This window comes from Ambystoma mexicanum, chromosome 10 (assembly GCF_040938575.1).
Source record: "Ambystoma mexicanum isolate Mex_15411 chromosome 10, UKY_AmexF1_1, whole genome shotgun sequence".
Taxonomy (NCBI): Eukaryota; Metazoa; Chordata; class Amphibia; order Caudata; family Ambystomatidae; genus Ambystoma; species Ambystoma mexicanum.
This window is the reverse complement of record NC_090932.1, coordinates 181797222-181812218: the sequence shown is the minus strand read 5'-3', so window position 1 is coordinate 181812218 and position 14997 is coordinate 181797222. Positions and strand designations below refer to the sequence as shown.

Here is a 14997-nt window from a genome sequence, read left to right as displayed (position 1 = left end):
CCATAGCTGCCTTCTTAAACATTTCCAACATTTGGGTCTCAAAGTCCTCCCATTCGGATCTGGACGCCGGCCCTGCCATGACTTACCCTGTTCGGATTTGCCTAGATGATGGTGGCGTTGCTTCTGTTTGTGAGAGGAATTTGATGACAAGTGGTTCTGGGAATGTGACCGTTTCTTGGAATTCCGCTAATGCCTTTCTTCCTTTTCCGAAGTAGTCCCTTCTGTTTTGGCCTCTGAGGACTGAACGGTCGACCGCGCTGGTGACTTGGAGGGCGGTCAGCTTAATGTGAACTTCGCTGCCCGGTCCCTCAAAGACTTTGGGTTCATCTTACTGCAAGATGTGCAACTCTCGATGTTGTGACTAGAGCCAAGGCCCCATATGCATATCTCATGAGGGTCAGTCACCGAGATTTTCGAGCCGCAGTCTGTGCAGAGCTTGAAACAGAGGACCCGGGGCACGGACATGGTCGCTCGGGTGAGTGACAACAATTCGACAAACACAGAGTGAAACGAATTAGACAAACGTTGAGTGAAAAGAATTCCACAACAGTTGAGTGAAATATCGAAGGATTGCAATCACAGTGTTCTTCACGAGCAGCGTGCTGAGCACGTTGAAAAAAGGAACTGAGGTACGGAGGCATAGTGATGCATTATATGTATGACTACCAACATCAAGTCCGGAGTCGACGGCTGGGTCGAGGTCAACTACACCCCCTGTCAAAGAGTTTTCTGAGCAGCTGAAGCTGGAAGGGATAGCTATCTGATGAGGAATCTGTGGGAGAAAGGCAATACATTCAAATAACAGTGTTGTCAACATCTGCATTCAAAAATACACAAAGAGATAGTTCATCATACATAAGAACCTTCCTTGTAGTATTCTGCTTCCCATCATGCTCGGGCTTTTCACACAACATCCCGGTCTTAAGACTTCACCATTCTATTAAATGTTTCCCCTCAACAAATCTAAATGACAACAAGATTGAGTATTTTCCCATGTAGCCAGAACCACTGATGTCTTTCATGTATGGTCTCAAGAGAGTTCCTCTCTCCTTCACAGTGGCCTCAAGCTAGGAGAAGAAGTAAAAACAATTTAACAACTGCCCCAGTCAATCACAATTTCCTCCTCTGATTCCAATTCCCAATTCCTGCGCAGTATGTCAATTCCTGCTAAAACCCACTGTTTAATATATGTTACCCACTGCTGGATAAGTGGACCATTGGAATATTTCCACAATATTTTAATCCTTCTTTCTGCCATTAGCAGTAAGAATGGCACTATCATTTTCTTATTTTTAACCTTCTTACTCCCCAGTCATTTCTCAAATAAACAAGAGGATGGTACACAGTCATATGAGCCATGAATTAGGCTGTTAATCCCGCCAACTACATCCTCCCAACAGTTCTGAATTATCAGATATTCCACACCATGCGCCAAAACCCTTCTGCGTTCTTCCCACATCTTGGATAATTATGGGACAACTTTGGATCCGGTGCGTGCAGTTTCCCCGGGGTCATATATACCCTTTGTAGGAAGTTGAAAATTTAAATCTAGTGTTTCTGGACACCTTTTTCACATGTTTCCATATCTTAATCCATTCCCGGTCTTATATTGAATAGCCCATGTCCCTTTCCCATTTATCCTTTACTGTGAGGACCGGAGAGGGCCTCCTGCTCACCAGTATCTCATAAATCTGAGAAACTGCTCTTTTACTTTCACCCTTGGAATAAATACCTGCAGCAGCAGGGGAGTCTGCAGAATCCTCTGGAATATCCTTCCATAGATTTTCTTACTGCCCTGGCATATGTCAAGAAATGCCCTTGTGGCATCTCAAATTTTTGCACCCATTGTTCGAATGTAAGTAAGATAGCTCCCATGAAAAATTCACCCATCGATCTGCACCCCTTTGTCCTTTATAGTGGAGAGACCCTAAATAATTAAGAATGTTTGCATCAGAGCACAAAGGTAAGTCAGGACTGTACATTCACTTTAGTTGAAATTTCAACGTCAGACTTTTCCATGCCATTTGTAAGATGTTTATAAAACATGTATTCCCTTTCGCTCCAATTGGATCCCAGAGCATTGCTATTCCTTGTATATTCCTCAAGAGACCCCGTATGAATCTGCATATCTGGCCTTCTGGCAAGCCTAGCTACCTGGGGTTCAGCGCGCTATACAAGAAAATATACAAGAAATAAGTTGTTCCACCGGGTTGCGTTATGTAGTTGGGCAGTCAAAAAATAGAGTTCCAAATCTGGAAGTACCCGCCTACCTGCCTGGTAGGCCTTTGCAGCGTCCTCAGTGCCACCCTATGACTGCCGGATCCCCAGAGTCATTCTACAATCATAGTACTCAGCATATTAAAAAAGATAGTTTTTTATCACATAAGGGATATTGGTAAAGAATTATAATAGTCTGGGCAGGATAACCATTTTGTATAGTGTCACTCTTCTCATCGGTGACAAAGGTAGAGGTTTCCAGAAGGCTACGGGGTTTGCGCTATTTTGGGAATCAACAATGGCCAAAAGCAAAAGTCTTTCTAAAATTCCAAGCTATATTTTAAAGCTCTTGCAAAGACTGAGCTGCCAATGACAGCATGGAATTCTCCTGAAATCCTCTGCTGGTTTATTGATTTTGGTGTGAAGTTCCCACCAACAGGCCTTATTTAATCCTTAGCCCAACAGTCCAGGATTTCAAGATCAATAGCAGTAGCTACCAACATTTATGGAGCCTAATATATTGCTATACAGGGCTGACTATAAAGGAAGTGAAATACAGTAGGATTCAGAAGACCAAGAGCCTATTTAACTCACCTAATATGTACCAGACAGGAGACTGTGGAAATGTGATATGTGTGATGTTATAAGCATCAGTTTATGCACTCAACACATATGTATAAGTGTGGAGAATGTGCCTGTGTGTGCATGTGATCTGTGTGTGTCGTCAAGTATGTACATGAGCACTTACCCTGTATGAATCGGGCTGGCCACAGGGCTAATGTTGTCTGACGTTTCAGTGGCTGGACTGCTGGGAATCAATGAATCTTCATCAAACTCCTTGGAAAGCTGAAGAAGAAAACAATCAGACATGGCACCAATACACACACATTGGGTAAAAGTATGGGCTTAGATGAGTAACTATCTTTAGAGTGCGATAATGGCAGGATGTGGGTGTGATAATGACAGGATGGAATTAAATATTATCTTCATGGTGATTCAGGTACTCTTAGTCCATATCTGCTCCGGCAACTGAGTCAGGCTGAAACCTCCTATTTTTAAAAGTAAAAGGCTGGAGCTATGGAATTCATTTTAAAATTTTATTTATGTACATTATGGTTTATTACAAAGCTTTGTACAATACAAACCTTTATACATTCTTCAATTTATACAATGAATAAAAAGGAAGAAAAAAGAAAACCAATATATACAAACAGATTAATTCATAAATAAAATCATACATGTCATATCTCTGTACTAGAAGCGTGCAACACTTTTTCTTTAACTAACCAAATTGCTTTATCAACCGACCAGGGTTAGGTAGGGTGCTTAATACTCATTGATCATTATACAATTGTCCCTATGTTTAGCTGGAAGTTAACCACTTTTGACCTAAAAGTCCATTGCAGCCTTTAATAAAGTGCTCTAGTGGCAATTTCATTTTAACTTGGTGGCCATTTAACAGTTGACACCAAATATCTTCTACATTTAAAACTCTTAAGTCGCACACAGATTTCCTGAAACAGTGATAACGCTAATTCCTTCAGTTCATCACATTCTAAAACTACATGTTTCCAGCTCTCCCTTATCCTTACACAGTTGGTACACTCTCTTCACCTTTTCTATGACCTTTCTTGGGCCCCGAACATCCAAAGTGCACAAATGATTCAATCTGAATCTCATATAAAATGAAAAGTGGAACTTGGGGTCTGGAAAGCATTCCACATACTTAAGTAAAATTGTATAGAGCCTGATGGTCTTCATATATTCTCTTACTAGAGAATTGACGACTTTTTCAACTTCCATACCATAGTCATAGTCTCTTAGCTTCTATTTAATTGTGTTGGGGTTTTTCACCAGACACTCATGAGCCCCTCCTATTTCCCCAAGATAACCCATACACTCCCTATAGAATTTATTAAGAACTGTTGAAGAACCATCCATCAACACTTATTTCAACTGTGCATAATGGGAGTCATTTGGAGGATCCATAACTCTTTGAAGTGTATTTCGTTTTTTACCTCAGATGATTGACTGAATGGATTGTAAACATAATTCTAGTCTTAGTGCCACCATTGGTAGGACGTTTAAAGTTTCCTCGCATAAGAAGCCTTCAATCATGGTTAGGTCCTTCTCTGCTAATTGTTCACTTATGTCTAGACTGTAGGTTATAGAAGGGATAACTTTCTGTACATAAATGTTTGAAGAGGAACCAAGGAAAAGCAGCATCTTGTCTTTCATTTTAGCTACGAGCGTGATCAGTTTCAATCTGAGCCCCATCTTTACATCAAGGGACTTTTACTGCTAATGATATTATATACCAAATATTTCATTGACTGCAGGTCTGCAGTTTCTCTTGCAGAACATACCATGACTGCTTTCCCATTTTTCTTGCTGATTTAAAGGACAACATGTCTGTTTTCGCTACATTAATTTTCAAACTGTTGTTGGCTGGTTTTCTACACAGCCTAACAACCTTTGTAGGCCTATCATAGCATCGACCGAAAGTAGTAAATCATATGCAAAGGCCATGAGCTGAATGTGGACAAGACCTATCTTTGGTGGAAAAGCACAGACTGTGCTCAGATCCTCTTCAAAATCACTCATGTACAGATTAAAAAGACAGGGGGCCATCATGCACCCCTGTTTAAGTATGTGCTTTTTGCTATTTGTTGAGTGAGGAAACCTTTTATATTTAACCTACCTTGAGTTGTTGTGTTTGAATGTAGCTCAGCCCAGGAGGAATTCCTTTTTACAACAATTTGGTCCATAATTTGGCATGATTTATATGATCTATACAGTCAAATGCAGACTGTAAATCCAGAAAAGCGATGTACCACAGTGGATTAGATGACAAAACAGCTTGCTCTTTTAGCATTTTCAAAGCAAAGCTGTTCAAAGAGCAGTATACACCTCTCCTGACTCCTGTTTGAAAAACAGACAGCTGCTTTGTCTTCTGCACCCAGTATTTGACTCTAGTTTCCTTTGAAATTTGTACAAATAGCGGGTATAGAATTTTTACCCACACACAAGAGTCTCCTTTTAACATGCAGTTTGCTAGCCTGTCCGGGCCCATAACCCACAACAGTTTACATTAAACAATTCTTTTTCTATGTCCTCTTGTCAAAAAGCGCATCCCCAAGCCGGAAACTCTTTGGTATTGCAGCAACTCTTTGGTATTGAACTCAAATTGTGTATCTGGATTATGAGCAAACTTAGACTCTGTATAAGTCAACCACTTTGCTTCTTTAATTGGGGTGGCCTGGAAAGCATTATGGGAAACCTCTGTATCTTTAATGAGGTCCCAAAACCTCCTTGGGCCCTTTGCCATGAGTATTCTTAGCGTCACTGAGCTGTCTTGATTGATCGGGATTGCTTTAAACGGCTTTACCCATTCTATATTTTTGTTTTAACCATCTAGCTGCTTCCACTTTTACTTGTGCTCCCAAACTGGGATCCCTCCTTAATCTTCTTATTTCCCTTCTGAGAAGTCTTTTTCTCAAGATCCCCTAGTAGGCATGCGTCCCTTCACGGCATCAATATAATAACTCAGGCATAGGCACATTGGGAAGACAGAGGAAGACCCCCGTAGTCATCTCTATACTCCCCTTACCTTCTTTATTACCTTAACCCACCCCACACATATACTTGCGTTGAAAAGCGGAGCAAAGGGTCAGCATTTTCGTATTTGATATTTTTGTAGGTGCAGTGATTGTATGACTCTTATTTCATTACTCTTACATTCCAGCTTTCCTTACCTCCTAACATGTTCGGACAGATTACACAAATGTAAATACTTGTGAGGAAGAGACAGCATATGCTAAAATACCTGAATCAAACAGGTTACGCAGAACCTCCTGGCCAAAATAAGCATCCCATCTGGAGGAAATATACATAGAGTAATGTTTGCAAAAGACACGGGGGGTGGCCCATGTTCCATCAATACAATGTTTTGCTTTGGTGTGATGTCTCTGAAAAGCTACAGATGTCCCCTTGGACCTGCTGGAATGAGCAACACAGGTCTTGTCCTAACCAAATATGCCACATCCAGATTATGTAGAGCTTCTTCTAATGGAGAATTGTGTGGTCTAGGTCGAGAAACAGGTAAAAAGATGTCCTGGTTCAAATGAAAATCCGATCAAACTTAAGGGATAAAAAAGAAATAACGGTCCTTAAAACAACCTTATCAGAAAAGAAGGTGTAAAGGGTTAAGGCTTCCAATTCATTTATCCACCTGGCAGATGTGCCAACTACCAAAAAGGCAGTCTTCCACAAAAGGAGGGCAAGATCGCAGGAAGTCATCAGCTCAAAATGCTTCCTCCTAGATGAATCCAGAGCCATATTTAAATCCCAATGAGGGGGGTCTCTAACAGGAGGATACAAATAAATCAGTCCATCAAAGGTTCACATAATTGCTTTATTCTGCCAGGAAAAAAAGTTGCAGATTCATATTCAGATATGCTAATGCAGATAAGAATTGAGCAGTAATCCATCGGAAATAACATTATCAAACATTACCAAAGGTAAGTCATTTCTTCTTCTAACAGAGTCCTTCCTCTGACAGATTCCTCATCTTAGAATGATTCTCAAAGCATTACAGAACCTGGAAAAGGCAGGAGGGAATGAAACGGTACCACATTCTATCATCCCCCGTTTTATTTTCGTGGCACTTTTTGCCAAAACATTTTTGCCGAAAAAAACATTGAAAAATATGGGGGGTGGGGAGGGGACATATAAGGGATAGGGTGGGGTGGTGTATAGGGATACATAATATGGGAGGGAGAGTGGGGGGACCCCCCCAAATAAAAAAATTCAATGATTTTTTTGGGGGAAAATATTGTTTGGCCAAAAAGTGCAGCGAAAATAAAACTTGTGAAGAATGAAGATAGAACCAAAGAAACCATCATTTACACCAGAAAGCTTTGGAGCACCACTCGCCAGAAGAGTTGTCCTGACAGTAATGTTAAGCAAACAAGTGAAGAGGAGTCCACACATCCACCTGACTGATCTCCACAACAGGGACACCTCATTGCAGGGCAGAAGTAGTGAGAGACCTTTGACAGACTATGCCATGGCACCATCAGCCACACCCTTATTGGCCAGATAGAAGCATTTAGAAATGCAAAGGATGATCCACCTGGACAGGTTCTGCTTGGTAACAGCCAGGCCAGTCTGAGCACCAGCAAAGCGACATGTATCTGGTCATCCTGCCTGATGTCCCTTGTCCAAGAAACATAGAAGCTGAGAGACCTCTTAGGTCCAAGTCAAGAAACCGCTCTTTTGTCATGAATGGACAAGGCAAAGCATAGAAGACCGAACAGGGGCTCGTCTGGGAATGGTGATAGTCGGACACAACCTTAGAAATGAATGATGTCCTCACCCTCAAGGTCGTTTACTCCCTGGAAAATACAAGAAAAGGCGATTGACTGAAAGAGCCTGGACATCACTCACCCGTCTCTCGAAAGTGATAACGAAGGTGAGCAACCTCCAAGGCCACAGATGCAAAGTCTCATACAGTCTGCGATAAAAAACATCAAAACAAGATTCATATCCTACACAGGAACAACACACTGGTGTGGAAGAAATTGATTAGTTAGTCCCTGCACGAAATGCATGACAGTGTGGACAAACAAGAAATGGCGGCCAGGTACTCCTTAACAGTGGCAATCTTAATGGTGCCTTGGGCCAAGGACAACAGAAAATCCAGAAATTAGCAGGTTTGTGTGGCATCAAGCAGCAAATGTATGACACCTGAAAGCACAGATCGACTAAGTAGCAGTTTGTCTGCTGGAAAGGAGTGCGCCGTGGACATTTTTTGACAAATCACACTCCTTATAGTTACAGGAGATTGATGTACTCTGATTTAATGGGGAGCAAAAAGCCTCTCACCATCAGAACCTCCAGATGAGCTTTGAAGTCCTTAAAAGAAGGATCTGTGTCCACTGTCAACTGTGGACAAGAATGTAAAAAAGACTCTCTCCTTAGCAAATTGTCTGTGAGGGGCTACCACAGGACATCTTCTGATACATTGGATGAGACCTACAGAAGGTCGATCATGTTGCCTTGAAACTGAGACTGTTGATAGTGTAGAAGCCACTTGAGTGATCTTATGTGAAACCTTATCTCTGGCACTAGAAAGATGCATGAGGTCATAAGAACTAAAAGGAAAAGAAAGACAGAGACCAAGTCCTGGCTCTAGGGTTAAAAGAGTTGCTTGATCTGAATAATGTTGGGAATGCTGTTCTGTGGAGGGAAGGACCTGTCAGAATATGTATCCAAAGACACTGAGATGAACCAGAACTTCTGAGAGGGTGTAAACTGGAACTTCGTAAAATTGAGAGAGAACCCCAAGTTGTTCAGTAGAAGACAATGTTTGTTTAGGTGAGCCAACACAAACTTTGGGAGACACGTTCAAATGAGATAGTCGTTCAGGTAGGGAACAACATGAATTTGATCCCTCCCAAGATGAGTGATGACCACGGCCAACATCGTGGTGATAACCATGGGTGCAGATAAAAGGCCAAAGTGGTAATGAGTGTATAAGGCCATGAACCTCAGGTACCTATGGTGCATGGGATTTGTAGTAGATGGAAGTAGGTGTCCTTAAGGTCTAGTGACAACAGCCAAATTCTGGAGGTTGCAGGGACTGAAGGTTCTGCAATAAGGTGACCTTTTAGCACTTATCTTTGTGCAGGAACAAATTCAGAAGGCTCAGATCCAGGGGAAGCAGCACACATTTGTCCTTTTTTCAGCATCATTGAGAGGGCAGAGAAAGAAAGGGGCCTTGGCTTGGGGTGGTGGAGCAACGGGAGATAGTAGCCCTGGGAAGGGACCTGCCGGGCCCATGCATCTGATGTGATCTGCATTTACTCTCTGACAAACAGAGGGAAGAATGGACAAAGTCCAAATTTAAGTGGTTTTGGACCTGAGGTGGAAGAGGGTATTGTTAAGGAAGAGACACCTCTGATCCCTACCTGACAATGGAAACATATCTGCTATTGTTTACCAGAAGGGAACTGACCCCTATACCTGTTGGCAAAGGATAAGAAGTGACAAAAGAAACCACCCTGTAAAGGAGGTGGGGGTCAACTGGACTGCCAGCTCAAGGGAGTGACTGGGCTTTAGGCACCCAAATCTTTCCAGCAAATTGTCTGCTTTGGTGCCAAAAGGATTGACACTATTGAAAGGAACATCAAGTTTTTCTGCTTTCATATCAGGAGAAAACACAGATGTGCCTCTGGAGAACAATCCCTGTGCCTATAGAGGAGCTACACAATCTGCAATGTCTAGAACCTCTTTCCTATCTGCCGACCATCTCAGTGAAACCTATTTTCAATACAGCAGGCATGCTCTCTGCTGCCTCTGAGATGACATTTCACAGTGTATGGGAGCATGTCGGCAGCATGCAAGGTGCACCAACAGCCTGCAAAGCCAGGTTTCCAGATGCACAAATTGGATGCCCCTGAGCATCAAGGTTTTTCCTTATGTACTGTTTGGCAGTAAATAAGGAAATGTAGCCAACATTTAACCCACTAGAGGGCTGGACCATCATTCTCTCTGGTGAGGGTGAGGAGGAGGAAGGCCAGAAGGATGGTGCTTTTTGACTATGGGCTTCATTACGAGTTTGGAGGTAACCATGGTGCTATTAGCGCCATGGCTGCCGCCAAACCTTTACCGATTCCGCCCTGGTGAATGGAGCTATTACCGCCCCATTCCAAGGTTGGCGGGGGCGGTAATTCCCCATTCACCAGGGCCCTTCCCCATTCCCATTGAGCCCCTATAGGGCTCAATGGGAATGGGGAAGGCATGAATAACGGTACCGCTAATTGCGGTACCGTTAGTAGCTCCAAAGTCCCTTTGCGGGTCCTGTCCTTTACGCCTGGTAAAACCAGGAGTTAAGGGAGGACCTGCAAAGGAACCTCGGAATAGGGCAGTAAGGGATTACTGGCACCGGTGCCCTTACCGGTGCCGGTAATCCATTACCGTCCGGGTCGTAATGAGGCCCTATGTCTTTTTCCCGCTGCATGGCGGAGGAAGGCATGAGCCATATCTTCTGTTTTTTTTCCCAGTAAGTTTTTTATTAACATTTTTACCAATGTAAACAACATCAACAATAAATGCTCCACCCCACCCACTCCCATGGTCCAGAGCAGTTTGTTAGAATTTTTAATGGACGGGTAAGATTACCTCCTCTGGTTGAAAGTCTTTTCCCTTGATAACAAAGCCTGGTTCGTGTGGGCCTTACAAGTCTTCGTCTTCCTGATTGGGAATTATACCTAGGAGGGTCATAGCTCTAGGGCACCATGCTCAGCGAGCTCCATCCTTTTTCTTTTTTTTTTTTTCTGGTTCTGCTATTCGAGTCACTTTATTTCAATTAAACATCATATAACGTCTCCTTTTTATGAGAAAGTAATACAAAACATATTTCTGAAAACATTTTCATTACTAGGGGACCATAGGAAAAATACACGCTATATGCCCTAAAATCCAACTCTTTAAGCACTATATTTTCTTTACAATGTATATGATGCGTGGCTGCCTCCTATGGTGGTGGTGATGGCGTCTGCGATGGTGCAAGCGAATAGGCTGCATGTCCTCTGATTGTTCTGGGAAGGAGTCCATATCTGGCTGGGTTCTCTCCTCTGCCTGGTAGGACCAGCTAGGAAATCTAGGGCAACAACACCAACTACAGCCATAGCAAGATTGACAAGGTGACTGACAACGAGACAGGCGATATGTTGTTTTCACAGAAGACAGTGGCCTCATTTAAAAAAAGGATACTACGGTGATGTTAAGCCAGACAAGGATAGCCAGCAGTCTGAAATGCAGGGAAGAGAGACAGATGTCAGTCAAAGTAGCAGTGGCTTAGAATTCCCCTTTCAAGGCATTAGGCGAATATTTCGGCCTAGGCTTGCCTTCCTGTTCATGCACTTCCCTGCTAGAACCAAAAGAGCGGCATATGCAAACCCCAGCTGGCTTGAAGGCCCTAGATTTCCTAGCTGGTCCTACCAGGCGAGCTCCATCCTTGAGGAACCTCATCAGGGGTGACCATTCTGTGTTGAACTTTAGGTGATCTCCCTGTAGTGAGTACGTTAACCATTCCATCGCAAGGAGCGACCATAGTTTTGCGATCCATTCGTGGTCTAAGGGAGGTTGTGTCGACTTCAATTTGCGAGCTAGGACCAGGGCCGCTGCCATCATCATAATGATTTAGAGTTTCCGGTGTGATTTAGTCCTAATTTCCCCCAAAGCCCTGTTCAAACCTATCATAGCTAAGCCCCAGTTCCCCGTGGTTTTAATCCCCAGCACCTGCTCAATCGCTGCATGGAGAGACTCCCAGTATTGGACTAATTTTGGGCAGGACCACCATATGTGGCCCTTGGTGCCAGTCTGACCACACATCCTCCAGCATTGCTGTGAGACCATTGGGTATATTTTATGGAGCCTGGATGGGGTTGGGTGCCACTGAACTACAAGCTTCATCCAGATATCTCTGGTTTGGATTGATCTTTTCAGGCTTGTTATGTATTTCCATAACTTTGTCCATTCCGCAATGTCGAGTGTGGCTCCCGTTTTGGCCTCCCATTTCCCAATGTACGATCTAGTCGGTGAGGCCTCCCCTTCTTTGATAAGTTTGTAGATGTTCGCTACCACCTTCTTGTCGCCTGCATCTGTGTTTAATTATTTCTCGAATGGAGTAAGCTTACGAGTCCCTGCGCGTTTCATTTCTGGGTGGGACAGCCAATGCCGCAGTTGGGTGTGGGGAAATCTCTGGTTTTCCTCCCAGGTCGAAGTCTGCATTGCATTGTTCAAATGTTTTGATCTGGGTGCCAGCGAACATATCCCTCACTCTTTTGCTGTCATGCGTGGAATGTGGAGGCGTTGAGGCCAGGGGTAAATCGATGGTCACGAAGAGTGGCGTATGTGCAGTGGTGGAGGCGGTAATCACCGCCATCTTCACCGCAGCGTCCCATGATCTGCCCACTGTTTCTGTGATCAGGCTTGCATACATTTGTGCTGGTCTGTCTGACCTTGGCATCCACAGAACCTCTTCCAACTTTGCGCCCATAACAACTCTGTCCATGGGTCTCCATATTTTCCCCATGTTATCCTTTTGCCAGTCTCTGATAACCCTTACTTGGGCAGCAATGAAATAAGCTCTGAAGTCCGGTGCTCCCAATTCCCCTTTCCCCACTGGAGTTCTCATTAGCTTCATTGCCACCCTTGGTGGTTTGTTGTTCCAGAGGAAGTTGTTGGTCGCCTTGTGGAGATTTTCAAAGAAGCGGGCGGTATGCGAATCGGGAGGGATGTGAAGTGGTAGAGGATCTGCGGCTGAACCACCATCTTCAAGACGTTGATGTGGCCCAACCAAGATATGGTCAGTGGTCCCCAGTCAACCAATTTTGATTTGAGTTTTTCTAATAAGGGCAGGTAGTTAGCTTGGTAGATGCCACTCACAGTGCTGGTCAGTTTTACGCCCAAGTACTTAACGGAGCTGTCTACCCATCTGTATTGGTAGGTATGCTTAAGATTGTGTACCTCCTGTGCTGAGAGTGTGAGGTTTAGGATTTCAGACTTGCTTATATTAACTTTTAACCCCGCCACAGCCCCAAATCGTTCCAGCTCGTTTTGGACAGCCCCCAGGGAGGTATCAGGTTGGGTTATGGAGAGGATCATGTTGTCTACAAAGGCAGTTGTTTTATGTGGGACCCCCCCCCCCGAAATGTATGCCCGCTATCGTCTCGTTACTCCTTATGGCCACCAGGAAGGGCTCCAGGTGGAGAGCATCTAGTATGGGGGACAGAGGGCAGCCCTGCTTCATGCCCCTTTCTACTTGAATCTGTTCCGATATGTGCACGTTAATTGCGAGCCGCAGCAGTGGGCACTGGTAGTTGGCCTCGAAGTGCGGGCCCTAACCCATCTTTTTCATGGTTGCAAAGAGGAATCCCCACAAAGGCCTTCTCTACGTCCACAGCTAGGAGGAGAGTGGGGATTCCCCTCCTCTGGGATTTTTCAATCAATTGGGCTATCCTTCTTATGTTGTCGCTAGTTTGTCTGCCCCTTATGAAACCTGACTGATCTGCATGGACCAGTCTGGGGAGGATTGCGTTGATTCTATTTGCTAGGATTTTAGTGTGAATTTTTGCATCAACATTTATAAATGCGATGGGGCGGTATTACCCGCAGTCAGTCGGATCCTTCCCCTTTTTTGTGATAAGGATGACTTTGGCCTCCTCCATTGGTCTCGGTAATGATTTAGATAGCTCTATGTGGTTGTACATATTGGTAAGGTGTGGGATTAGATCTTCTCTATGTAGTTTATAGAACTCGGCCACATACCCGTCAGGGCCAAGGGATTTATTGGGTGGAAGCGATTATATGGCTGCCCTAACTTCGTCCCTTGTGTTTTTCCCTTCCAATGTGTCCCTTTCCTCTCTGGTCAGTCGGTTCAGGTGTATTGCCCTCAGGTAGGCTTCCTGAGTTACTGGGTCGGTAATTCAGAGGCGTACAGATTAGAGTAGAATTCCACAAATTCCTTTTCTATGTCTTCAGTTTTGGTACTCATCCGGTCCCCCTTCTGCCTGATTTTCAGAAGCGTTCTGTCCCCCTCTTCCTTCCTCAGCATTCTAGCCAGCAAGCGGTCTCACTTGTTTGCTTTCACGTATAGCCTTTGTTCAAGGCGAAGCAGGTCACGCTCCGCTGCACTAGTCTGTATCGCATCTAGCTGTCCCTGTATCGCCCTGTATTCTCGTTTAGTAGCAGAAGTCTGTTCCGGACCCATTTTACTCATAACTTCTTTTAGTTTTGTTTCTAAATTAGCTTCTTCCAGTCTCCCTTGTGCACCTAGATTTTATAGCTATGGTTTTGCCTCCAAGTGTCGCTTTCAGTGCATTTCATCAGGTTTGCCAGGTAGTGTCCCCCACTTTATTGGTCTCCACATATGTTTCGATTTCCTCCGACACTTCTCGCACTAAGATTGGGTCTCTGAAGAGGTGGACCGAATATCTCCACTTCTAGAGCCCCGGCGGTCCCCTGTTTCTTACTAATTCTAGGGTCATGGGTGTGTGGTCCGAGAGGGTAATGGCTTCCAGTGACAGATCGGCGGCTTTACCCATTAGGGAGTTGGACAGCCAGATATAATCGATCCTGGAGTGCGACCTGTGGGCATGAGAGTAAAAGGTGTAGCCCTCTCTGTCCCCTTGCATTGTTCTCCACGTGTCCCCTAGACCTAATTGGTGTATTTTCCGTTTGAGATCCCCGGAGGGGCGTAGTGGGGTGCCCTGGGTTTTGGTACTTCTGTCTGTAGAGGGGTCCCATGCCAAGTTGAAATCTCCAATCAGGATGTTGGGAGCTCTTGTACATTTTTCTAGGCGTGTGAGCACTTTCGGAATATAAGAGTCTTGACCTGCATTCGGAGCATAGAGTGTTGCGATCGTGTAGGCCTCCCCCCTTCCTTCTAGTGTTACCACAAGATATCTACCTTGGCTGTCTTTATTTGTGTCTTTTACGGCCAAATCAAGGCTGTCCCTCAGCGCCACAAGGACTCCCCCTTTTTGCGTGGTTGAGTGGCCTGGAAGATTCTACCGTATTCCCAAAATGTAATCCTGCAAGTGTCCCGAGTTTGTATGTGTGTCTCTTGCAGTGTGATTATGTGTGGGTCTTCTCTCCTAAGGAACCTCTCTACTTTTTTCCGTTTAAGCGGGGTGTTAAGGCATTGATGTTTAGCGATAATATCTTTAATCGGTTAGGTTTTGCCGTTCTCGTTGTCCTAAATGATTATCA

General features: G+C 44.2%; 1 protein-coding gene across 8 annotated transcripts in view; it reads right to left on the bottom strand.

The window, feature by feature from the left end:
• ANK1 (ankyrin 1) overlaps window positions 1-14997 on the bottom strand; it is a 2823483-nt gene that overhangs the window by 1139433 nt on the left and 1669053 nt on the right. For all 8 annotated transcript variants that reach the window (XM_069617665.1, XM_069617670.1, XM_069617666.1 and 5 more), the window contains one exon: window positions 2966-3063. In XM_069617665.1, coding sequence (XP_069473766.1) covers window positions 2966-3063 — 98 coding nt within the window. The remainder of the gene's footprint in view (window positions 1-2965; window positions 3064-14997) is intronic.